This window comes from Notolepis coatsorum (genome assembly GCF_963971535.1).
Source record: "Notolepis coatsorum genome assembly, chromosome: 17".
In the NCBI taxonomy this organism is placed as follows: domain Eukaryota; kingdom Metazoa; phylum Chordata; class Actinopteri; order Aulopiformes; family Paralepididae; genus Notolepis; species Notolepis coatsorum.
This window is the reverse complement of record NC_140181.1, coordinates 25,237,695-25,265,599: the sequence shown is the minus strand read 5'-3', so window position 1 is coordinate 25,265,599 and position 27,905 is coordinate 25,237,695. Positions and strand designations below refer to the sequence as shown.

At 42.4% G+C, this 27,905-nt stretch overlaps 1 protein-coding gene across 1 annotated transcript in view; it reads right to left on the bottom strand.

Annotated features, from left to right (window-relative positions):
- ubr4 (ubiquitin protein ligase E3 component n-recognin 4) overlaps positions 1 to 27,905 on the bottom strand; it is a gene marked incomplete at its 5' end in the record, with an annotated part of 168,808 nt that overhangs the window by 121,121 nt on the left and 19,782 nt on the right. Inside the window, 9 exon segments of the mRNA XM_084333706.1 lie at positions 20 to 202; positions 1,413 to 1,541; positions 2,329 to 2,408; positions 9,231 to 9,363; positions 11,844 to 12,126; positions 13,286 to 13,455; positions 15,924 to 16,009; positions 20,740 to 20,896; positions 23,410 to 23,597. Coding sequence (XP_084189832.1) covers positions 20 to 202; positions 1,413 to 1,541; positions 2,329 to 2,408; positions 9,231 to 9,363; positions 11,844 to 12,126; positions 13,286 to 13,455; positions 15,924 to 16,009; positions 20,740 to 20,896; positions 23,410 to 23,597 — 1,409 coding nt within the window.

Below are 27,905 nucleotides of genomic sequence, written 5' to 3'. Positions count from 1 at the left end.
GCAGCCGAGGAGAACAAACCTGGATCCAGTTGACGTAGCTGGTGACACGGAGGCGAGAGGACCAGCGCAGGGTGTGTAGGATGTCGCACTCCGACGGCTCACTGCAGCCGCTCTTCAGCTGCTCCATGTAGGCTTTGGAGGGGGGCAGAACTCCCAGGATCCTCCACAGCATCAGGAAGTAGTACTGAAGAGAGCACGCCTCCTGTGTCGTAGCAACACATGTCGTCAGTTAGCACATTATTTTATTAAAAGCTTTATTCCACTTATATTTTTAAATAATAATTACATTGAAATATTTTATTATCTCTTGCCAAAATCCCAAATCAGGGCTCGACAGCGCGACTCACAAAAAACAGATGTGTGCAAAGTTACCAGAAAAATTATTTACAAGCATGTATGTGCGTAAAGATTACAAGTACCATAAACCCCCCCTGCTGCATATGTTAGTAGCTGTATTGAGCAAAATAATCTACTCAACTGCCAGGACCTGTTGCTCGGACATAATGTTATTTCACTGGTTGCGTCAACAAAGCATGTGAGCAGAGACAAAGCACTTAGTTAAACCCTCTGTGCAACATATTTGACAGGTAGCGGTATCCCAGTCATACACAGTTAGCAGTAACATTAGTGGGTAATGTAATGTAGAGAGGTCTGGCTATGCTAGACACTGGAGTGTAACAATATACTGCTGACATTTGTCATTTTATATTAGAGCTACGTGTAAACTAACGGTAATCCCAGATGCAAGTTCACAGATCACCCAGTTCATCCCCAGAGACTCATCTCATCGTTCACTTTAGCTTTGAAGGGGAAGATGAGCACATAAAGAGTAGATGAATGTCATTGAGCAGTGATTTAAGGTTCCTGTCATAATGCATCAGAAACGCATGACAAAACTAAAGGCTAATTTACAGCAAATTTAGAACCATTTTTGTTCTTATATTTAATTTCCTGCCCCACCAAAAACATTAGAATTGGAACAGAGATTCGATAAGAATCAGATTCAATAAGCAGAACTGGAATCGACAATCAATAAAATCCAAACGATACTCTACTGGAAAAAAAGGATTGGTATGCAAATGTTTCACTGCACTCCCAACATTTCTTTGTGTGCTCCTTAATGTTTTCATTAACACATGTGCTCCTTGGGGAAAAGAGTAAACAGCAAACCCTGCACACACACTGGCAGCTAGAGGGGAATTTGCGTATTCTCAAACAATAAGCCAGTGTATACTATGTGGCCACCAAGAGCTTATTTTGGTCAACAAACAGACAAACAAAGGAGGATAAATCTAACAAAGGTCAAAAACAGAATGAGAGTACTCTCTCCAAGCAGTGTTTTTTGGATGAGACTGTTCCTGCTAAGCAATGGTTCAAACGGTCCAGCGTCCGGCAGGGTCTGTGGGACTGACCATAGCTGTGACGGCTTTGCCCTCTAGTCTCCTCGCCGTGTCGACCTGGGAGCCGGCTGCCAGCAGGGAGATGAGCAGGGAGTACAGGTCGTCATACTTCACTGCTCCGCTGAACAGCTTCTGAAACACCTGTACAGTGAAGAGAACAGCTGAAGGACAGGATTCACAAACACAACGTTCTAAAACCAATATTAGGAAAAGTGGATTTAAACAAGCAAGAAGCCATCACGTTAGCAGCAGCTCACCCTGCTGTCCAGTTAGGAATAGAGACTCAACCTGCTGTCCAGTTAGGAATAGAGACTCACCGTGCTGTCCAGTTAGGAATAGAGACTCAACCTGCTGTCCAGTTAGGAACAGACTCACCGTGCTTGTCCAGTTAGGAACAGACTCACCGTGCTGTCCAGTTAGGAATAGAGACTCAACCTGCTGTCCAGTTAGGAACAGACTCACCGTGCTGTCCAGTTAGGAATAGAGACTCACTGTGCTGTCCAGTTAGGAACAGACTCACCGTGCTGTCCAGTTAGGAACAGACTCACCATGCTGTCCAGTTAGGAACAGACTCAACCTGCTGTCCAGTTAGGAATAGACTCACCGTGCTGTCCAGTTAGGAACAGACTCACCTTGCTGTCCAGTTAGGAACAGACTCACCGTGCTGTCCAGTTAGGAACAGACTCACCGTGCTGTCCAGTTAGACCGTGCTGTCCAGTTAGGAACAGACTCACTGTGCTGTCCAGTTAGGAACAGACTCACCGTGCTGTCCAGTTAGACAGTGCTGTCCAGTTAGGAACAGACTCACCGTGCTGTCCAGTTAGACCGTGCTGTCCAGTTAGGAACAGACTCACCGTGCTGTCCAGTTAGACCGTGCTGTCCAGTTAGGAACAGACTCACCGTGCTGTCCAGTTAGAAGGAGACTCACCTTGCTGTCCAGCTTGCTGATGTCATCCTCAGATGCTTCAGGAGGCAGGATGCAGTAGAATCTCGGCTGTGTGGTGGAATCTAAAAGAGACAATTTCAATGTAATTATTATATGTTTTATCCAAAATAATATATCAACCTGTAATTAAACTACTTAATTGCTTTTACACTACTTTCTTCATATAGATGAGTAAAAGGCAGTATTGGAAAAAAAAGATAATATAGGTGTTGATGGGTGGGGGGAGGGTTGTGCAGAGGCTCCTCTGGTCCAACCCATTTGGGCGCTCCGGGGGGCCTTCCACCGCCATGCCTGGCTGCTTAGACCCTGTAATCCTCTCTGGTGTTATTGGCCTGTAGCCTCCCCGCCAGGTTGGTGATACCAGTGAGCCGTTTACTGCTCTATATGTTCCTCATTTCCATACAGAATACTTTTGTCTCATTGCATTCAATGCTGGATCAAATATGGCTACCAAAATATCACTCAATTGAGTTTATGCACCCGTCCCGTACATGGGAAAATAAAAATGTGAGTTGTTTTGTAATTTTCCCCCATGTTTATACATGCATAATAATTCATAATTTTTTATTTATTTTTTTATCCACTTTTCCTCCCATTTTCTATATTTTCCCCATCCCAATTTCGTATCATCCAATTCAACCCTCCCCTGTCACGAACGCTGTTTCTTGCCTCCCACAAGCCGGCTGCAATGTGGACTAAGTCATACATAGCACAAGTCCCCTCCGGTACTTGAGGTAACAGCAGTCGCATCTTTTCACCTGCGCAGCTCGATCTCTCAGTGGCGAGGAGTAACGCGTGGGAGGCTCACGCTGCCCCCGACACTTTCCTGATTCTACTGCGCAGGCGCACCAACCGACCTGTAGGAGTCGCTGTCCAAAACGCCCGATCCCCACCCATCAGTTTCCCACCCCCTAATACGGCCAATGTGTATTAGTATGAACGACCAGCTAAACTGAAAGCAATGTGGAGCGCTGGGCTCGAACAGGCAAGCCCAGCGTCTCCGTCATTCGTGGCGAGCGCCTTGCCCACTACGCCACGTAGCCGCCTAATTCATAACATTTTATTATTATTACACATTGTTTGATGCATCATGTAACTGAGGGGTACAATTCCCTGACTGTATTGATAAGTATGGTATCATTAAACCACTACCGCTTTATGTACTTTAATTACTGGCCATACAGTACACGATATCTAAGTATGATGAACACTTTCCCACATATGAAATCAGGTCCACACAAAGGTAATAGTCAAATATTTAATATATAGCAAAGGGTACATATAATAGTTACTTATTACATTTATGATTTGAATGCACTTGTAAGGCAAATGAGTATTCGTAGGCAAATCAACACTGAATGTCCAATCTCTGGTTACGCAGGAAGCAAGTATACAACCTGGCTCTTAGGGAATTATAACGATGGCACTTAATGATTATAGCGGGATATACTGTAAAGGGTCCTGCCGGTTGTAAGCCAGTAGGGGGGGTAGGAGAGCCATCGGCTGTATCCCGTCTGGTCAACGATTTCCAGGGAGAGTCCAGGTACAGAACACAGTGCCCGTAGAACCTTGATCCGCAGATGAATACACTTGGGCTCTCTTGTAGACGATAGCTGTAGCTTTAGCTTTAGGTCCACAACGAAGAAGAAGCGAGGCGACCTCAGTCTGGTCTGAGCGCCGTCTCACCTTGGCTCCTCTCGGGGTAAATCCAACACTCACCGGTGTTGGCGATTATCCGCTCCACAAATCAAAGCACCAAAGCAAATAGATATTCCATGCCGTATAGGGCTCAGCAGTCGTCGGGGTAGGTAATCCAATGTGCAGGTCCACTCGTCCTCGCCTAGAACTCCTCGGATGAAAGCACCACGCGTGGTCTGCCCAACCTGGTTAAGACTCTAGATAACGCGAGGAAACGACGGGGGTGCTGCTCACTTTAGAACTCTAACCGAACGATGCACCATACATAATAGACTATTATTACTTAATAGAAATACGGTGCCAAACTCTGGCAATTCAGCTATTAATTCGCACGAGGTCTCACTGCTATTCTAAGGCCAAACAGGCCGTACTACACCGCACGCGGTATCGTGGGGTGAGGCTTCACGTCTTGTTACTTAGTTGGGTAGAAGGGTAAAGGACTAAGAGGAATTCTACATTTCTTGCGCCATATTTATATGCACGGTGGACAAGTAGTGCCGCTCTGCTTTCGGTAGCCGTATTCCTGCGCGGAGCTGAGGCTAGTAAGGGCATGTCTCGTCGGTACCTTTGAACTTGAACGCCAGGGGCTTGTCCCTGGCGCCTGGTCCTTTTGTCCAATAAGAGAATGAACTATTATGGGCTGTAGTAGAATAAAGGGATATTCCGTGTATATGTACAAGGAATATACAAGGGATATCAAACGATATACAAATACTATTAAATATATATCCATAAATAAATATATATATTCGGTTTAATCTGATCCTTCACAACACATCAGCTGAACTGTCTAGTTAGAGCAACACGGTGTACCTGCTGAACTGTCTAGTTAGAGCAACATGGTGTACCTGCTGAACTGTCTAGTTAGAGGAGCAACACGGTGTACCTGCTGAACTGTCTAGTTAGAGCAACATGGTGTACCTGCTGAACTGTCTAGTTAGAGGAGCAACATGGTGTACCTGCTGAACTGTCTAGTTAGAGGAGCAACACGGTGTACCTGCTGAACTGTCTAGTTAGAGGAGCAACATGGTGTACCTGCTGAACTGTCTAGTTAGAGGAGCAACACGGTGTACCTGCTGAACTGTCTAGTTAGAGCAACACGGTGTACCTGCTGAACTGTCTAGTTAGAGCAACACAGTGTACCTGCTGAACTGTCTAGTTAGAGCAACATGGTGTACCTGCTGAACTGTCTAGTTAGAGCAACACAGTGTACCTGCTGAACTGTCTAGTTAGAGCAACACGGTGTACCTGCTGAACTGTCTAGTTAGAGGAGCAACATGGTGCTGAACTGTCTAGTTAGAGCAACACGGTGTACCTGCTGAACTGTCTAGTTAGAGGAGCAACATGGTGTACCTGCTGAACTGTCTAGTTAGAGGAGCAACATGGTGTACCTGCTGAACTGTCTAGTTAGAGCAACACGGTGTACCTGCTGAACTGTCTAGTTAGAGGAGCAACATGGTGTACCTGCTGAACTGTCTAGTTAGAGGAGCAACATGGTGTACCTGCTGAACTGTCTAGTTAGAGCAACACAGTGTACCTGCTGAACTGTCTAGTTAGAGGAGCAACATGGTGTACCTGCTGAACTGTCTAGTTAGAGCAACACAGTGTACCTGCTGAACTGTCTAGTTAGAGCAACATGGTGTACCTGCTGAACTGTCTAGTTAGAGCAACACGGTGTACCTGCTGAACTGTCTAGTTAGAGCAACACGGTGTACCTGCTGAACTGTCTAGTTAGAGCAACACAGTGTACCTGCTGAACTGTCTAGTTAGAGGAGCAACATGGTGTACCTGCTGAACTGTCTAGTTAGAGCAACACAGTGTACCTGCTGAACTGTCTAGTTAGAGCAGCAACACGGTGTACCTGCTGAACTGTCTAGTTAGAGCAACATGGTGTACCTGCTGAACTGTCTAGTTAGAGCAACACGGTGTACCTGCTGAACTGTCTAGTTAGAGGAGCAACACGGTGTACCTGCTGAACTGTCTAGTTAGAGGAGCAACACGGTGTACCTGCTGAACTGTCTAGTTAGAGCAACACAGTGTACCTGCTGAACTGTCTAGTTAGAGCAGCAACATGGTGTACCTGCTGAACTGTCTAGTTAGAGCAACATGGTGTACCTGCTGAACTGTCTAGTTAGAGCAACACGGTGTACCTGCTGAACTGTCTAGTTAGAGCAACACGGTGTACCTGCTGAACTGTCTAATTAGAGCAACACGGTGTACCTGCTGAACTGTCTAGTTAGAGCAACATGGTGTACCTGCTGAACTGTCTAATTAGAGTAACACAGTGTACCTGCTGAACTGTCTAGTTAGAGCAGCACGGTGTACCTGCTGAACTGTCTAGTTAGAGCAACACGGTGTACCTGCTGAACTGTCTAGTTAGAGGAGCAACATGGTGCTGAACTGTCTAGTTAGAGCAACACGGTGTACCTGCTGAACTGTCTAGTTAGAGCAACACGATGTACCTGCTGAACTGTCTAGTTAGAGGAGCAACATGGTGTACCTGCTGAACTGTCTAGTTAGAGGAGCAACATGGTGTACCTGCTGAACTGTCTAGTTAGAGCAACATGGTGTACCTGCTGAACTGTCTAGTTAGAGCAGCAACATGGTGTACCTGCTGAACTGTCTAATTAGAGTAACACAGTGTACCTGCTGAACTGTCTAGTTAGAGCAGCACGGTGTACCTGCTGAACTGTCTAGTTAGAGCAACACGGTGTACCTGCTGAACTGTCTAGTTAGAGGAGCAACATGGTGCTGAACTGTCTAGTTAGAGCAACACGGTGTACCTGCTGAACTGTCTAGTTAGAGCAACATGGTGTACCTGCTGAACTGTCTAGTTAGAGCAACATGGTGTACCTGCTGAACTGTCTAGTTAGAGCAACACGGTGTACCTGCTGAACTGTCTAGTTAGAGCAGCAACACGGTGTACCTGCTGAACTGTCTAGTTAGAGCAACACGGTGTACCTGCTGAACTGTCTAGTTAGAGCAGCAACATGGTGTACCTGCTGAACTGTCTAGTTAGAGCAACACGGTGTACCTGCTGAACTGTCTAGTTAGAGGAGCAACACGGTGTACCTGCTGAACTGTCTAGTTAGAGCAACATGGTGTACCTGCTGAACTGTCTAGTTAGAGGAGCAACACGGTGTACCTGCTGAACTGTCTAGTTAGAGCAACACGGTGTACCTGCTGAACTGTCTAGTTAGAGCAGCATGGTGTACCTGCTGAACTGTCTAGTTAGAGCAACACGGTGTACCTGCTGAACTGTCTAGTTAGAGGAGCAACATGGTGTACCTGCTGAACTGTCTAGTTAGAGCAACACGGTGTACCTGCTGAACTGTCTAGTTAGAGCAACACGGTGTACCTGCTGAACTGTCTAGTTAGAGGAGCAACATGGTGTACCTGCTGAACTGTCTAGTTAGAGGAGCAACATGGTGTACCTGCTGAACTGTCTAGTTAGAGGAGCAACACGGTGTACCTGCTGAACTGTCTAGTTAGAGCAACATGGTGTACCTGCTGAACTGTCTAGTTAGAGCAACACGGTGTACCTGCTGAACTGTCTAGTTAGAGCAACACGGTGTACCTGCTGAACTGTCTAGTTAGAGGAGCAACATGGTGTACCTGCTGAACTGTCTAGTTAGAGGAGCAACATGGTGTACCTGCTGAACTGTCTAGTTAGAGCAGCATGGTGTACCTGCTGAACTGTCTAGTTAGAGCAGCAACATGGTGTACCTGCTGAACTGTCTAGTTAGAGCAACACAGTGTACCTGCTGAACTGTCTAGTTAGAGCAACACAGTGTACCTGCTGAACTGTCTAGTTAGAGCAGCAACACGGTGTACCTGCTGAACTGTCTAGTTAGAGCAACACAGTGTACCTGCTGAACTGTCTAGTTAGAGCAACACAGTGTACCTGCTGAACTGTCTAGTTAGAGCAGCAACACGGTGTACCTGCTGAACTGTCTAGTTAGAGCAGCATGGTGTACCTGCTGAACTGTCTAGTTAGAGCAACACGATGTACCTGCTGAACTGTCTAGTTAGAGCAACACGGTGTACCTGCTGAACTGTCTAGTTAGAGCAACACGATGTACCTGCTGAACTGTCTAGTTGGAGCAACATGGTGCTGAACTGTCTAGTTAGAGCAACATGGTGTACCTGCTGAACTGTCTAGTTAGAGCAACATGGTGTACCTGCTGAACTGTCTAGTTAGAGCAACACGATGTACCTGCTGAACTGTCTAGTTGGAGCAACACGGTGTACCTGCTGAACTGTCTAGTTAGAGCAACACGGTGTACCTGCTGAACTGTCTAGTTAGAGCAACACGGTGTACCTGCTGAACTGTCTAGAGCAACATGGTGTACCTGCTGAACTGTCTAGTTAGAGCAACACGGTGTACCTGCTGAACTGTCTAGAGCAACATGGTGTACCTGCTGAACTGTCTAGAGCAACATGGTGTACCTGCTGAACTGTCTAGAGCAACACGGTGTACCTGCTGAACTGTCTAGTTAGAGCAACACGGTGTACCTGCTGAACTGTCTAGTTAGAGCAACACGGTGTACCTGCTGAACTGTCTAGTTAGAGCAACACGGTGTACCTGCTGAACTGTCTAGTTAGAGGAGCAACACGGTGTACCTGCTGAACTGTCTAGTTAGAGCAACACGGTGTACCTGCTGAACTGTCTAGTTAGAGCAGCATGGTGTACCTGCTGAACTGTCTAGTTAGAGCAACACGGTGTACCTGCTGAACTGTCTAGTTAGAGCAACACGGTGTACCTGCTGAACTGTCTAGTTAGAGCAACACGGTGTACCTGCTGAACTGTCTAGTTAGAGCAGCATGGTGTACCTGCTGAACTGTCTAGTTAGAGCAACACAGTGTACCTGCTGAACTGTCTAGTTAGAGCAACACGGTGTACCTGCTGAACTGTCTAGTTAGAGCAACATGGTGTACCTGCTGAACTGTCTAGTTAGAGCAACATGGTGTACCTGCTGAACTGTCTAGTTAGAGCAACATGGTGTACCTGCTGAACTGTCTAGTTAGAGCAGCATGGTGTACCTGCTGAACTGTCTAGTTAGAGGAGCAACATGGTGTACCTGCTGAACTGTCTAGTTAGAGCAGCATGGTGTACCTGCTGAACTGTCTAGTTAGAGCAGCATGGTGTACCTGCTGAACTGTCTAGTTAGAGGAGCATGGTGTACCTGCTGAACAGTGTTTGGACCAGTTCTCCTCCACCTCCTTGAAGCCGTAGTACAGTGGAAGGGTGGTGCGCTTGCCTCCTTCCTGAACACAGCTCGCCCCGGGGGACGGCGGCGTGAGGAGGTTGTACTGCACCTGCAAACACAGGTAGAATTACCTCAGACGGCCGTCTTCCCATTGATAGTAGTGTAGTGAAGACAACGTCTGAGCATTTCTTTTCTCTCAATCTGTGTACAACATTTCATTTGACAATTCAACTATTTAAATATCTAAAAAGGAACACGCCAACATTATGGGAAATGTGCTTACCATCTTCTCCTGAGTCAGACAAGAAGATAAATACCAATTTCCTCTCTTGTGTGTTCGGTAGAAATCTGGCTGCAAGCCGGAGCAGATATGGATCACTAGCCTAGCTGTTGGCCAAAAACACCTCTCCCAGAGTTTTAAGCTAGGCTAGTGGTTTGTATTCTCTTCCATCGATTTGTGCTAACTAAGCTAGCTTGCAGCCGGATAGCTTTCTACTGAACGCACAGAGAGGAAATTGGTATCCTCCATCTTCTTGTCTGATTCTGGATAAGACGGAAAGAGCATTTCCCATAATGTCTAATGCTCCTTTAGATATTTAAAAGGATACTAGTGAAACCTTTTTTGTGATGCCATTTCAAGTAAGGACTCCTGACTACTAGGGGTGGGAATCACCAGTTTCATCACGATACGATACAATATCGATTCTTTGGACAACGATACGATATTTTCCAATATCACAAAGTCTGCCACGATACGATACGATTTGTTTCGATTCAGGTGCCTGCGATCGATATGAGATGATATGATATGCCCATTTAACACTTTGGGTGCCGGGAACCGTCTTTAGACGTCTTTGCTGGCCATGCTAAAGTTGCCGGAGGACGCGTTACGTCGTCCTTATATCAATATTTCAAAAATCTGCGATCGGATTCATATGTCCCCTCCGCTGGCCTGAGATCCACCAGCAGGACCCACTGAGCTCTCTGGCGGTTCAGGAGCGCCATCTGGTGGCCGATCGGCGCAATCGCCAAACAGGATGTGGCATAGAGGTTGTGCTAGACGTCCGTAGTACTTCCGGGCGCTCGCTATAGGTCATGGGACTCTGGCTCGTCACGCTACACAGTGATCGATTGGCAATAACTCGATAAACAACATGATTTGGACGTATATACCATTATACAAGCTGGAGATGGACCGGGTAAAAATATATCCCATAATGATAAGATTTCTACTCTACGATGATCGCCCAACGGCGCGCGGAGACTGGGGTGAGTTTCAGCGTGTAACGTTACCGTCTTCGATACTAACTGCTATTATCAACATTTGACCCACATTAGATGATTGGTATAACGCTGCCCACGGAATTATAAACGCCCCCTCGCCCATCCGGTCAACATCAGATGACGTGTAGTAACTTCTAGAAGTACGTCTAGTTGGAATTTTTTATATCGCGCTGATTGCCATCAAACTGTATTTCATCAATATAATGCATTTGGGGCTATATATCACGTTCTGGAGAAAGCTGCAGAAAGAGATGAAAACATACTTATACATTAGACCATACTTTACTATGAATATGTGAATGAAAAAGTTTAACGTTGCTACACAATGAACAATACATATAGGACTTTGAATGGGCCCTAATAATGGCAATGTAGCAATAGAATTTAAAAAGTTATAGCCCTGCAAAGAAGGGGACTTTCTCCATAGACAAATAGTGCTGGCAATCTATGGTATATCATTAATTTAACCTTAGGCAGCCAAAGTGTTAACACAATCAGTAACATTTAAATCAACAAAAAAAGGCAATGGAAATATCATTTGACATTTTTATTTTTGAGCTCTTCCAGACATTTAAATGAAAAACAATCTATTGTTTTTAATACAAATAGACCTCCTGTTCACTGTTTTTGGTTCGTTTTTCTTTTTTTTCCGATATTAATATCCTATTCACTGTCACAGAGAAGACAGGAAGAATAGCCCCAGCACTGCTGTGGCTAATGGGGATCCAAATAAACATAAACAGAGCTGTATTTTGGCTGGAAAAGGCATATTGGGAGTCCGAAGGTGCAGTACCGGCCAGATCCTGTTAGTGGGGCTATTTCGAGAATGCACCCTCCTTCCCAGTCCCCACTTCTCTCTGCCTATGGCTCTGGGTTAGCTTACGCTAACGTAACGTTATTTTCTATCTTTAACGCGACATGGGCATAATGGAATGGCGAGGATTGCAAAGCAGGTTAGATGCATTTGACCCGTGGCGGAATAAAACAGCAGGGACATGTTTTGGGTTGCAGAATAGGCACACTAGCCTTGCTCTAGTGACGCTCTAGACGCTAATGCTGTGTGCTGTTGATCCGAGCCGAGCGGATACGAGGGATTTTCAAAATAAGAGTATCGCAATATGAATCGATCTTTTTACGTTGCATCGATCCTATTTGATTATTGATAATAGATCGATCTGGATCGATGTATCGTCCCACCCCTACTGACTACCAACTTATTCAACATAAAACTAAAACAACAACGACGACCAATTAGTCGACTAAACAACTAAGATGTTATTTGTGATCAGAAAAGGATTATCATACCTGTTCAAAGAGGTACAGTGGTGCCTTGGAATACTGGTGGAGCAGGTAGTGGAAGATCAGCAGCAGGCGGGCCAGGTTGAGGGGCACGACCTTCAGCTGGGAGTCTCTGTTCTGGGCCACCTCTGCGATGGCCTGGGTGACCAGTGTGAGGATGGAGCGCCGGCCCTTCTCCGACAGGTTGTGGAAGAGGAGCAGCAGGAGCTGGAGGTGCTCCACGTTCAGATCCTCCTCGCCCCCATGGACCGTGCCCAGGATCGCGTGCTGCTTCAACGTTCCCAAAAACCTAGGAGAGAAGAGAGTAACAGGCTGTATGGGACAGAGGAGGAGGGAGAACCATAGAACTTAAAGAGACCTATTGTGAAAATGGTATTTTCCCTGTGTGTTGCATTGTTTTTACAGAATGAGGGGTTGTCCCAACACTGAGAACATGTGTGCATTTTCTGCAGTCAAGCTGTGACAACACCCCTCCCTCTTGAAATAAGCCATTCAGAATTGCAGCCACAATCGTTGTAGTTATGTGAAAATATCTTGATAAAATGTACTTGTACAAGATGGCAGCTCATGCATAAATCTTCTCTTTTCTACCTAAAGTTGAACCTAAAATATGTTTGACAACATTTATAACAAGATAATTGCTATGCTATTGCTGGATCTTGAGTCATATTTGATGACACGAGTCAAGTTGGATCTGAATTTCGTTTGACAGTACAGGTTCGCGTACCACTGCTAGATGTACAATAATTATCGTTATTGTATATAGCGGCTTTGGCTCAGGGGTAGAGCGGGTAGAGTTTTTATTCCCTCTGCCATCGCCCACTGGGGAAATCCCATCGAAACCTCATATCACAAAGTGTCCTATCCATAAATTATGCAGGTAAAATCACTACAGACTGGAGCATGTGATCAAATCTGTTCACTTCATCCATGAATGTGACCCACTGTCACATTATTTTCGAATTTAATTTCGAATTTACATAAAAACACGAGATTCGAACATGAAGGGAGAAATTGTTTTATAATATATATATATATATTTTTTAAACAGTTAGGTCATATAGGTGAGACTGTGCTGAAAAGAATTATACCAAACATACCATGGGGGGAAAGTAGCCAAAAACGTTGAAAATAGCTTAGACCTTTTTTGTGACAGCCCTACCCACAATGCAACACAATGTCAGATCCACCCCCACCCCGTTGTTTGTCGACAGGTCTTTGCACCATTGTCACCAAGACAAATTCATATAGATGTGTTGCATTTTGGCAAATAACGTTTTTCTGATTCTAAAGGAACAACATAAACTGCGTGCACATAGGCCGCATCAAGTGTTTCAAAAATCACAGCATGTCAAATACAGAGTAATATAATTACACAGTTTTACATGGAAGAGAAAAACTTTAAAAGTAGCAGCAAATGAGTGACAGAATATGATCCTTTACTGTACCTCTCCCAGACCTTCATACAATCAGGCACGTCAGGCTCTCCCTGCAGGGTAGCTTTGTGCTGCCATATGAGCAGTAGCCTGGACAGTACAGAGAGAGACTGTGGATGGATGTAGAGGGGCCACGGACCCTCTGAGAAGGGAGCAACGCCCAGCTGCTGGAGAAGAGTGCTCTGGAAAAGACCAAACCCACACAACAGTAAGTTACCAGCACTTACATTTATTAATACTCTACCAGTCACCCATTGTTTTGTTTGGTTTTCTTTACATCGGTAATAAGACTTTTTCTAGATGTGAAACAGCATCTCTATGACTAGTGATGTCACTAAAAGCAGAGATATGCTTCAACATCGGCTGTCGCCAATATTTTGCAGAGATCCAGAGATGATAAATGGTGAATACAGAAGTACGTCAAAGGAACACTTGCACAACCCAGCCCAGGGCAGCGGCCAATCACAGCAAAAAAATCACTAAAGAAATATGTGGTCATATTTAGCATGCCAATAAAAAAAGTTTAAACGTATTATATCCATTTTTAGCTTGACAATCCCATTTACTGAAAAAATTATTATTAGAATGAGGTTAACAGACTGAAAACGTTATCTTATTAGATAAAACAGATTATGTATAAGTTTTCCATTGGGGACATAATTTTCAGTTGTTACACTTTAAAATATGCAAAGACAATGCCCAAAAAGCCGAGTGCCAGATATGCCAGAAGAAAATGGCATATCACAACTCTACAACAACTTTGTCAAATCACCTAAAAAACGTACCGTTGTACACGACGGCGACGCCACACAAAACATTAATAAGGCTATGCCTATGCTGCTATGACTAATGTGTTACCAAGTTGGCTAATTTAATTGTAATCATCTGCTTTTGTAGGTGCATTGTCTGATATCATTATAAATTATATATAATATAATTGTTTGCTTGATAGACGAAGGTTGCAACATAATTATGTAATGTCATGTCGTTGGCTGTGAGAGCAGCCCCACTGCACCCAGGCAGCGCAGCCGAGTGAAACCTTGTTGGCTGCGTCACAGTCACGAAAGGGGCTACTTAATTAATTAATCCAATCCACTTTATTTATAGAGCACATTTAAAAACAACAAAGTTGACCAAAGTGCTGTACAAGTCCCACAACATAAGATAAAAAAAGATATATATTATAATAAACAAAAAAAAGAAATCTCGAAGCTTCGAATTAAAATCTTCGATTGCCAAAAAAATGCTTCAAAGGTCAGCCCTACAACATTGTAACACATTATCGTGATAGTATTGTATTGTGGGGCCTCTAGTGATTCCCACCCCTACTCTCTGAACAAGATCTCAAAGTATTGGAACATTCAAGACACGGAATGAAAGATGTGTGACCCCACGACCTTTCCTCCAGCACCACCATCAATAATAAAATGAATAAACCTATTCATTTTGGTGAACACATGTCCTTTCCTCTAACGCCACTTTCAAATTAGCCTATGTTCTGACCCATCTGGCATACAGTCACAAAATCTGCTACGCATATTCACAACCCTTACAGGAAGAAATCTATTGATTATGGTGACCCCTGACCTTTTCTCTAGCACCACGCTCATGCTAAACTGAAAAGTTATGGCCAGATTGCCAAACAATTTGATGTGAATGATTCCTAGAGGAAGAAACCCCATGACCTTTCTGCCAGCAGCATCATAAGGTCTTAGTCATTGATTAGTCACCTATGAAGCCCGCCAAAATAGATTTGACTATATTTAGATTTTCTTTTTATTGTTAATCGTTTACATAAGTTTTTAAGATAAGCTAACGAGCGAACGTCAACTGGCAGCTATAGGGAGGTGTAGTGGTTACGTCATTGCTGTTTCCGGCCAGTCGACCTCGCAAAATTGCAACGTATTTCCCCATTGCCCATTTCTAAATCGTCTAGTTTAAAACAAATAAAGCATGAACATTTGCATAGTGTACCTTTCTGTGCTTATTCATCCACAATCTATAGCTCAACATGAAGATATTCGCAATTAATCGTAAAAAATAATCGCCACATTTTATTTCAACCAAAAATGCTTAAACAATAATGTTAGTGATAGAAGGAAACTCATTTTGTGCAAAAAAATTTAAATGGAAAGCTTTCCAATGTTCATGAGGCAGAATTGTTACACTAGCCGATAATCCATTTTCACAATGATAAATCCCTATACGGGTGGACCTCACGGGCGGTCCAAAGTGACGTCAGAGTCAGACTACACCTCCCTATTGCCACAGTCGCAGACCAAATGAATGAAAATGAACAAGATACATATGTAGCCAAATAGGAACTAGATACATTGTATCTACTATACTTTCCCCCTAATGAAAACAGGCTGTATGGATTATGCCTCACTAAAATCTTTTCAATCTGTACCAATCAAGTTTACAGACAACATACAAACATTACATTTACAGAATGACATCATCAAGGGCAATAATTCTGAACAACGGCTTGCTAATCTTGATTTCAACCCCTGGTCAAACAGCAAGGAGTACATTTGTCATTTCCCCAGCTCCTAAATAACATTTCAGACTGCCAAACCCAAGCAATGAGGGAAAACCCATTTTCCATAATATGTCCCATTTAACATTTGATGATAAGTAAACAGGTTACCTGCAGGGCTGGGGATGGGAGGTCTGATGTCACCAGGGTGTGATTGAAGTGATACAAGGCTAGAGAAAACTCTTCATCTGAGGAGCCTGAGAAAATGCAAGACATTCAATTTGTTTACAGGCAGGAATGGATATTACTCAGTAAAGATGCATCTAACCCCTAATTGTAAATACATTCTCTTTATAAAGAGTTCTGTTGAGTAAAGAGATCAACTATAGTACAAGGTGTATCTAACCCAGGGGTGGGCAATTATTCTTTTCCCAGGGGGCCGAATGAGCAACTGAAAATATGTTGGGAGGGCCGGGCCAAAATTCCAAACTCAATTATGCATAATATACATTTTATTTCTATATAAAAAGGAGTAAATGGCTTTGTTTTGACCCCTGGTAAGAGTGTATGTTATTATTTGGCAATTAAAATGTGAGGTTAGCTTTCAAAAATATCATTTATTCAAATAGAATTTATTTCCAAAATGATAAACAAAATGTGAAACATTAATAACAAAGGGCATTTTGAGTTTCATATACTATTGAAACAAGGATTTTCTTAGCTTTCTAAAGACATCATCACATCATCTTATAGCAAAAATAAACAAGACATGTCACTGAACTGTGTAAAGAAAAGTGTCCCAGTTTTGTAGCCTTTTTTACTTTACATGCCTATATTAAACATTTAATGTTTTCAGAACTGTGCAAAACAAAGAAAAAAAAATATCAAGTGTCCCATTTCACTTGTTATATTTCGACATTTGAGTGTTCTTCAGTTATTTATTTTTTTCATTCAGTGTGAGAAATCCAGTCTGTTGAGCTTTAACAAGTCCATCAAAGTCAGGTTGCATGTCTGAGGTGGAGATGCAAAGCACAGCTGCCAGATGTTCATCAGTGAGAGAGGATCTGTACCTGGACTTGGTAAACGTCATGACTGAGAATGTCTGTTCACATATGTAGGTGGATCCAAAGAGAACCAACATCTTCTGAGCATGTCTCCTCATGTTTGGAAAGTTCTCCTCCTTGAGAGCAGAGTAGAACTCTAGCAGTGATGCTGACTTAACGTGCTCTTTCAGTAGTGAATCAGACTGCAGGTCAATGAGTTCAAGCTGAACAACTATCAACACTGCAGGTAAAGGGAGAGGAAACCAGCTGCATTTCATCCTCAACCTTTTTGAAATCTTGAAAACGCCTTGAAAATTCATCATGCAGTGCTCCCAACATGGATGAGTACCTGTGCCGGTGATCAGCTGATGGTTTGACTTCTTTCAGGGTTTTCATGTGTTTGAGATTGTTGCTGCCTAGTTGCCTTGAAATTAATTGCAACTTTGTCATGAAGGCTTTCACATGGCTATGCATTTCATGAGCAAAAATGCCCTTGCCCTGCAGTTGTGTGTTCAGTAGGGATGGGTACCATTCACATTTGAACCGATACGGTACCGGTACCTGTGAATCGATACGGGTACCCAACGGTACCTTTTTTCTGTACTTTAGTCTCTAAAAATGTAATCTACCTACCTCAGTTGTGGAAAAAAATATCAAAACTTCAAATAACCACACTATATTGTGCGTGTGAACGTTAACACGGAAAAAAAGTATATAAAAAAAAAAAAATTAAATAAAAAATATTTTTTTTATTTTTTATTTAATTTGTTTTATTATCATGTAATCTTTCGCGGGCCGGTCAGAATCTTCCCGCGGGCGGTATCCGGCCCGCGGGCCGTAAAATGCCCAGGTCTGATCTAACCCCTACTTGTAAATACATTCTCGAGTTGTGTTGTCAGTCAATAATATTGGAGGGCATTTTAAGTGTCCAATATCATTGTCTCAGACCAGTCCACTATCAGTAGCATGGCTCAGACCAGTCCACTATCAGTAGCATGGTCCATATTTCAATATCCTTGTCTCAGACCAGTCCACTATCAGTAGCATGGTCCATATTTCAATATCCTTGTCTCAGACCAGTCCACTATCAGTAGCATGGTCCATATTTCAATATCATTGTCTCAGACCAGTCCACTATCAGTAGCATGGCTCAGACCAGCCACTATCAGTAGCATGGTCCATATTTCAAATACACAAAGCAACATGTAAATCCAGAGCCAGTGTGAAACTGCTTCAACTACCATATTGACCTGAATATAAGACAACCCCCCACACCCTTTTTATTTCTTTACAAGACTCATTTTTGGAGATCTTGTTAACACTTTGGGTGCCGGGAACCGTCTTTAGACGTCATTCCCGGCCATGCTCAAGTTGCCGGAGGACGCTTTACGTCGTCCTTATATCAATATTTCAAAAATCTGCGATCGGATTCATATGTCCCCTCCGCTGGCCTGAGATCCACCAGCAGGACCCACTGAGCTCTCTGGCGGTTCAAGAGCGCCATCTGGTGGCCGATCGGCGCAATCGCTTAAACAGGATGTGCCATAGAGGTTGTGCTAGACGTCCGTATTGCTTCCGACCACTCGGTACATGTCCCGTGACTCTGGCTCGTCACGCTAAATAGCGATCGATTGCCAATAACTCGATAAACATGATTTGGACGTATATACCATTATACAAGCTGGAGATGGACCGGGTAAATCGCCATCCCATAATGATAGAATTTCTACTCTACGATGATCGCCCAACGGCGCGCGGAGACTGGGGTGAGTTTGAGCATGTAACATTACCGTCTTCGATACTAACTGCTATTATCAACATTTGACCCACATTAATGATTGGTATAACGCTGCCCACGGAATTATAAACGCCCCCACGCCCATCCGGTCAACATCAGATGACGTGTAGTAACTTCTAGAACAGACCTGGGCATTGATTCTGACCGGCCCGCGAAAGATTACATGAAAAAAAAATTTTTTTCTCTTTTTTTTTTTTTTATGTCAACGTTCACACGCACAATATACACTTAGGAGACATGCTCATAAGATGTTGGTTCTCTTTGGATCCACCTACATATGTGAACAGACATTCTCAGTCATGACGTTTACCAAGTCCAGGTACAGATCCTCTCTCACTGATGAACATCTGGCAGCTGTGCTTCGCATCTCCACCTCAGACATGCAACCTGACTTTGATGGACTTGTTAAAGCTCAACAGAGACTGGATTTCTCACACTGAATGAAACAAAAAAGAACTGAAGAACACTAAAATGTGGAAATATAACAAGTGAAATGGGACACTTGATATTTTTTTTTCTTAAATGTTTAATATAGGCATGTAAAGTAAAAAAGGCTACAAAACTGGGACACTTTTCTTTACACAGTTCAGTGACATGTCTTGGTTATTTTTGCTATAAGATGATGTGATGTCTTTAGAAAGCTAAGAAAATCATTGTTTCAATAGTATATGAAACTCAAAATGCCCTTTGTTATTAATGTTTCACATTTTGTTTATCATTTTGGAAATAAATTCAATTTGAATAAATTATATTTTTGAAAGCTAACCTCACCTTTTAATTGCCAAATAATAACATACACTCTTACCAGGGGTCAAAACAATGCCATTTACTGCTTTTTATATAGAAATAAAATGTATATTATGCATAATTGAGTTTGGAATTTTGGCCCGGCCCCCCAACATATTTTCAGTTGCTCATTCGGCCCCCCGGGAAAAATAATTGCCCACCCCTGTTCTAGAAGTAAGTCTAGTTGGAATTTTTTATATCGCGCTGATTGCCATCAAACTGTATTTCATCATCAATATAATGCATTTGGGGCTATATATCACGTTCTGGAGAAAGCTGCAGAAAGAGATGAAAACATACTTATACATTAGACCATACTTTACTATGAATATGTGAATGAAAAAGTTTAACGTTGCTACACAATGAACAATACATATAGGACTTTGAATGGGCCCTAATAATGGCAATGTAGCAATAGAATTTAAAAAGTTATAGCCCTGCAAAGAAGGGGACTTTCTCCATAGACAAATAGCGCTGGCAATCTATGGTATATCATGAATTTAACCTTAGGCAGCCAAAGTGTTAAGAAACTAGGTTTAGACTATCTGACAAGAATGTAGGCTACCAGTAATACTAACACATTGAATAAAACAAGGTAGGTATATATTTAGATATTCTTAATTAAATTGTATGAATTGTAGCCTACTGGTAGCCCTATTTGTAACATAATTTAGATCTCAAAGTAAAAAAATAGAACCATATATTATATATTTCAATTAGACTGATTCCTGATTAGCCTCATTGATCACCATCATCTTAAAATGTGAATTATCATCCAACATCAACACCACTGTCTCTGCCATCAGTTTTTAATTTAGCGCGAAGCCCATTATATGTGTATCTTGACATCACAAGGAATCCATTGATACCAAACATGACATACTAGCTTACCGGGAAGGTAAGCTAGTTAGGGATGGGTACCGTTCACATTTTAACCGATACGGTACCGGTACCTGTGAATCGATACCCAACGGTACCTTTTTTCGGTACTTTAGTCTCTAAAAATGTAATCTACCTACCTCAGTTGTGAAAAAAAAAATACAAACTTCAAATAACCACACTTTCGACCGTTTTCAGCTTGCCATTGCCCCGGCTGCTTTGTTGTTGAATCAAGTCAAATCCTAGGTAAGTGTATATTTAATATTTATATAAAAGTAAAAAAAATAAAAAAAAAAATAAAAAAAAATTGTAATAAATAAATATTACAGTGCCGAAATCTGGCACCGACGGATCTCACGTGAATCGGTACTCGGTAGTACCGACGTGATTCGGTAGGTACCTTTAAAAGTACCTAATTCGGTACCCGTCAAACTATATTGTGGACGATGCATGATATAAAGACATGGCGTTTTGCTCTCACCTTTGACATCTTTGTCCACATCTTTGATGATGCTGGCCAGTGTAGCCATGTGCTGTTCAGTGAGAGACACACTCAGGTAGTTGCGGATGAAGTTGTTCCTGGACTTGAGCATGGAGGAGGTGATGAAGTTCAGGATGCTGGAGGCCAAGCTGAGGAACTGAGGGAGGAATATCTTAGTTGTAGGACCATTAAAAGTTCACAGGAGCCAACTATTTTCATTCACTAACAAAAGATAAACACAAGCATTGAACTTCCTTCATTATGACAGACGAAGGGAGGCTTGAAGGAAAGAGTCAGGGTACGTGAATTTAAACTGTGCAACTGGCTGAGCTTTCAGAATTAATGTAAATATAAAAGGAGCTGTAAGTGGTATTTCTTTGTTAAATAGCATCTGCTAGATCAGGGGTCGGGAACCTATGGCTCGCGAGCCATATATGGCTCTTCTGGTGACAGCATATGGCTCCCAGAAATTTTTGAGTAAAAAAAAAAAAAAAATTTAATACTAGTGATATTTCTTAATAATACTGTGTCATTTTAAAGTAAACAGAATTAGTTTTGAAGATACAGCTAATAGTATCTGTAGCTGAAGATATAGCGAGCAGAGCTGGCGAGGGAACACAAGTGGACAGAAATTAAAAATCTTCAACCTGAAGACCAGCTGATTCTTAAAACTTGGAACGAGCTTCCTGTGACATACCACACAATGCAGCGTGAGTATTGCCGTATTGACCATGTTTGGCTCTACATATGCATGTGGGCAGTCATTCTCGCATATGAGGAACATTAAGACCAACCTACGCTCACGTTTAACTGATGGAAGCCTCAACGCCTGCATGAAGCTCAATCTCACCACGTATGAACCAGATTACAAGGCCATCAGCAAAACCATGCAGCACCAGAAGTCGCATTAAAAGTAAGACATATTTAATTTATTATATGTTAAAAATACTATATGGCTCTCAATGAAATATATTTAGAAATATTTGGCTTTTATGGCTCTCCCAGTCAAAAAGGTTCCTGACCCCTGTGCTAGATGCTAGATCCATTTTCCGTTTGTATGACGCAATAAACGCCGAAAGCATATTGATTCTTGCGTCTCGAAAGCGATCAAATGCACTCGAGTGTTTGTCTTGATCAACATAACAAGATATCTCTGCCGGAGGATTTTCCCCGATGCACAGAGCGCCACATCCGGTTTAGAGTGGAGTGCAACTCGCCCGAAATCCACCAGGCGGCAGTATTGGGGCGTTGAAATATCAGACAGAGTCCGGCTGGCTCCCAGAGCCTTCCTGGATGAATTATGAATGCCAATAGCGAATAAAGGAAATATCGATCATAAAAACGAGTAAACTCGTTGTTGGCGTTATTAGATTGGCGGGCAATAACGAGTAAACTCGTTTTTGGCGCAGGATGTGTTAAACGATGATGGGAAATAATATCATGTGATAAAGCTCACTATGATGGTTAAAGCAGAGGGTGCCGATTTCATGCTCACAGCCGTTTTCTGTTATGTGTACTCCATAGACTGTCCGGGCGGTCGCGGCGCTTCTGCACTTCTTAGTTCCATGTTACGCCTGTTTTTGTTTTGTCAACATTATGTTAGAAAAATCCATTGACATTTGTGAATCAATCAGAATCGTCCACATCACAATGCATCCAAGAATAAAAATGTTCCCCAACCCCTAATGTATATCAGTAATATATATATATATATATACATACGCGGTTCAATAGCCTGAAGCCTTATGTAGTACAGATCCACATTTTATAAAAATCTGTTCAGAAATGGGTCTTTGAGAGATGTCCGAGTAAAACAGACGACAAAATAAAAAGCTTTCCAAAATCCATTTCCTCATCCACCGCTGTGTGTTCGGAAGTCTGAATCACTTCTGATTTTCGCTCATCAACTTTCACCTAGTTCCCTTATTCGCAGCCCCCCACATGGGGTATCGTTGGAAACGTACACTCGTAGGCTACAACGCTGACCAATCATTTTCGCCATCAGCGGATGATTGGCAGTTCTGGAGCGTCTGCAGTCCGGGGTGTCATCTTACATGCGGCACGTAAAAAGACGCTCACCTGACATATCGTCACGTAACTCGAGAACCGAGGCACGGATTTGGTCGAGTGAGGTGGCGTTCAAACAGCAACAAATAGATCTTTCGAACGGTATATTATGTGTTCAGCAAGAAATGCAACCCCGAGCCGTTAGACGCTCGCAAAGTGCCGTGACTTGCGTGCAAGTGCTCGTGACCACATATAGGTCCCGGTGCATGTTATGTGGTTAAGTTAAACCACTAGCTAGACTGGTTTATTATCATACTTGTACATAAGATCTAAGCTCTCAAGAGTAAAATGCAATCCTAGGATATCATGAAATTACTGCGACAATTGAAATCCTTTTTTATATTTACTCATTTCTGAGTATACATCAAATATGATATAGTTAGTTGCAGAAATATAGGTACAGGAACATGACTGGGCATAAGATAAAATTATTACCAACATCTCAGGCAATGCAATCTGATGATGTTGCATTGCATTTCAAAAAAGAATTATAGTCAAGTCAAGTCAAGAGTTTTAATTGTCACGGCATACAAGTATACAATGAAATGCGAATTATACAAGTTATACAAGAAAAGGTGAAGTAAATGGTGTAGTTTCTCTCACCAGCTCTGGGTCTTTACGACCAGACAAGATGTTGCCATTCTCACTGGGGTTCTGCTTGCTGGGGCTCTTCAGTCTGGGGGAGGTCTCCAGAGGAGGAGGAGGTGGGGGAGGTGGAGGGGCCACTTTGTCTTTGGTGGGAGAAATCGTCTCTTCAAACCAGAGGCCCAGGATCGGCTCACTGTCGTCGTCTGGAAAAGACACACAAATCACTACATCCCTTCTCAGTGGAGGCAATAAAGCGTGCACTTGTCAAAAATTACATGACATTCATTGTGTGGCAGCGGGGCATCAAAAGGCTCAACACTACTTCATGACACTGCTAACTAACACACTGCTGCAAGGAGACACCAACCAAACACCGCTACCAGCAACATCACCAACACTGAACTTGGGACTTAAAGGGATATTTCACTTCCGTAGAACTTGGCAAAAATCAGCAGTCTAAAGTAATCTACTAGTAAACTAGTGACCACTGCTGTCCTGTCGCCTGCTGTCAACAACACCATTCCTCTCAGGGTCAGGCTCACTTCCATTCATTTTGAGGACCATGTCTAAATATCATACTGGTTTTGTGCAGTGTGTTAAAGTCTCTGTTTTTCTCAGTGTATAAAAGTCAAACATTTTCTCTAATGGTTTTGAGCAGTGTCTAAAAGTCTATTTTTCTCTAATGGTTTTGTGCAGTCCCTAAAAGTCTATTTTTCTCCAATGGTTTTGTGTAAAAGTCTCTACTGGCATCGTATGAAACTGAGGGGCTGGTACTGTTTGCCAGGTACTGTCTGGCAGTTAGGGCCCAGTGTTGAGATTTTGCTGTGTGAGAATTAGTTGTTTTTATTTTGTTCTCGACCAACCACAAACCACGTTATTTGCATGAATGCGTGAATGTGTATGCATACATAAGAGTGCATTTTTTTTACTTTAATCTCATCCAGAGTCAAATTACATCCGAAAACGAATTTGTAAAAGGGATAAGCCCCATTTCAAAGATGTTCAACCTCCTTAAACATCTCAGAAATTTTTTTATGAAATAAAAAATAATTCTAACTATGATTGATGGGTATTTTTTATACATTCTCAGTCTAACTTTACATACATGCATCATAGGGAAATCATAACATATCAAGTGAGAACAAGACATCGCCAAATATATATAAGTCTATGATTTACAGACATAAATCAGTGATTATATTATACTCAAGGATAATAGCAGTACTTTGTCATGGTCCTTCACCATTCTTCCCTAGATAACAGTTAGAGGAATTCCACTGACACTGATTTCAATTGGTCATTCTGCAAAAGTAGACATTTTCTAAAGATAATCATAATCAATGCATGAGGTTTGACTCATTAAAATGAGCATGTTTAGTTTCTCTTTGACACTTTAGACTGTTCATCATTCTGTTCCACATGAAAACTTGATAAAATGGCCAAATAAGATGAATATAAGTCTCTCAGGAGGAAGAGGCTCTTACAAAGAGTGTGTAATCACACAACAGTGCCAATTATCAGAAAAGTTACACCTCTTTTTTTATATCAAATATGATGATTTTATTTTATTTATAGGGGGTGGTAAAGACACATTTCTACACTAGTTAAAACCCAATGGTAGATTATGAATTAGCATTCTTTCTAAAGAGAGTTTATCTGTGCCATCAGGGCAGGAATACGGACACACGACACACATCATAAACATCTGACATTACCATTTAAACTACCTCCAGCCACAGATGAACTTCTTTGACAAAAGGTTTTATTTAACCTATTATCAATTCCAAGAAAAGATTTAAACAAATCTGAACCTTTGAGAGTTTTTAGATGTCTTACCAAAGCTTGTTAATCTGTGGCTTTATTACCGTTTCTAAACAGGGACACTGCTCAAAGCCTAAATTGTGAGACAAATAAAAGGACAAAGATATCTAGGACAATGAGGGTGGACACCAAGTCTGTAACCTAAGGACAGAAAGCTGCTGACCTGAGACACATGCTGCATTTGGCTGACCTGAGACACATGCTGCATTTGTCTTCTCCTGTCTTCTCTCTGCTGAAATAGTAGACAATGTAAAACTAGACTGGCATTGTGGAATGGACGGACAACACTCTGGATTAGTGTATATGTGACTGACTGCTGCCTCTATGATGCAAACTAGGGCTGCAAGATACTTTGTTTTATTATTGTCATTGCAATATCAACTTGCGCAATATACATATATTACAGAGATATGCGATATGTGAATATGAACACAAATAAATTCACACTGCATGCTAACAGTTCCTGGCCAATCACTAGAATGATATGATGTTCTAGGCCCGGGGTCGGCAACCCGCGGCTCTGGAGCCACTATGCAGTGGGTCCCTGTTGGTTTGAAAAATAATAATATGGAAATAAATAACGGCTATTTTTATTTGAGATCGAGGTGATACTGTGAACTGAAATAAAAGTGTTTAATATTTCATCAACTAAAATATACGTCACAGCCCACACCTCTCCCTGCCGTCTGCAGGTGGCTAAGTTTCCAACCCTCCAATAAGCTAACCATGGATAAATCCAAAAAAATCAAAGTAGAGGGTTTAATTCAGCAGGGACATATTAATTTGCTTTCACTAATAATGATGTGGGCTTATCTGTACCTGCTTGATATTAGCTAACAGCAAAAAAAACGTCACTCTTACTAAATCTAAAGCATGTATTTAACAAACTCAAAATTGTTCTAAACACGGTTTTATATTAACTTAATCAATAAACAAAAAACGGGCGGCTGGGTGGCGCAGCGGACATTGCGCTTGTCACCAACGCAAGAGACACCGGGTTCGAATCCGGCTGTCGGCGTTGCCTCCGGCTTGGGCCGGCCGTCATACTAATTCAATTGGCAGAGTTAGCGGGTGGGAAGTCGAAGGGTGGTAGTCTGGTCGTTGTGAACAGCGACTCCTACAGGTCCGGTTGGGGCGCCTGCACAGCAAAGTCAGGAAAATGGCGGGGGCAGTGTGAGCCTCCTACGCGTTACTCCTCGCCAAATGAGAGTCCACGCTGGCAGGTGAAAAGATGTGACAGGCTGCCTCCACATGTATCGGAGGGGACATGTGATGCAAGGCTTCTATCCTCCCTACAACCGGCCAGTGGGGGCATATGCGAGCAACGATCAGGACAGGGGAGGGAGAATTGGCACGAGAGGTAAATTGGGATGGGGAGAAAAATCACAGAAAATAAAAGGAGAAAAAAGTTTATCAAAAATAAAATAAACAAAAACCAAAAATCTACTTACGTCAACGAAAATGTCCAACTAAATAACAGATATGTGCAGAAAACGCTGAAAATAACCAACTGTACTAAGCAACAAGAGTATTTTCAATGAGGCTATTATTATTATTATTATTATTATTATTATTATTATTATTATTATTATTTTGCAATAAGATAGCCTACATAGAACATAAATAGCCTGTCTCAGCTGACTCGCATGGTCCCGGGGTGTCAAACCTGCTAATGCTAGCAGGCCTACAAACTGGTGATACAGCTAACGCTGATAGCTTCTAATGGTAGCAGGCATACAAACTGGTGATACAGCCAACACTGGTAGCTGCTAATGCTAGCAGGCCTACAAACTGGCAATACAGCTAACCCCCGATAGCTGCAAATGCTAGCAGGCCTACAAACTGGCGACAGCTAACCCTGATAGCTGCTAATGCTAGCAGGCCTACAAACTGACAATGCGGCTAACGTAGCTGCTACTCATACAGGCAGGATAGCATTCCTACAGTCTGTTATTATTCAAAGCGTCTGTTCAAGTCAATCCCTCCTGCAAGCATTTAGCTAGACGAAAAAACGTTCACTTTGTTGAGAGGCAGCTAACGCTAGCTGTGTAGCCAGTTAGCTTTGCAATAGCCCTGCGCCCAGGACACAGTTCATGTTCAAGTTATTGGACAATATGTTCTGCAGCATAAAAACACGTAGCAAAATATAAAAAAACATACAATACAACACAAAAACATAGTTTACATAGAGAGCATATGTATCTACTGTAACCGCACCAAGACATCAGCATTCCGTGCAAATTCCGCAATCCATGCAAATCGTAGCTACAACTATAATATATTAATAATAATTGTCAGTCTGTATCATAATCATCATTATTCCAGTCATAGTGTCTATATCATTTTCACAGTCTTGTTTTATTTTCATCATCATCACCACCATCACAAAGGCTAATCAACAACCGCAGCAGTTACCTCCTCCGTATCCATATAGGTGATCACTTATCAATCATATATCAGTAATGGATTATCACTTATCAATGATGCATCGGTATGGCTGACCACTTATTAACTCATTGAGCGCCAATAACGAGATCTCGTTTTTCATTCCTTTTTTTTATTATTATTCTAAACCCTCGCGTGGGCCTTTGAGAGTGTGCCTGGGACCTCTGGCTACGTTGCAATGACGACCGAATCCTGACAGGTGGCAGTATCGCCTACCTTTTGAACTGCATGGACCAGTTCCAAAG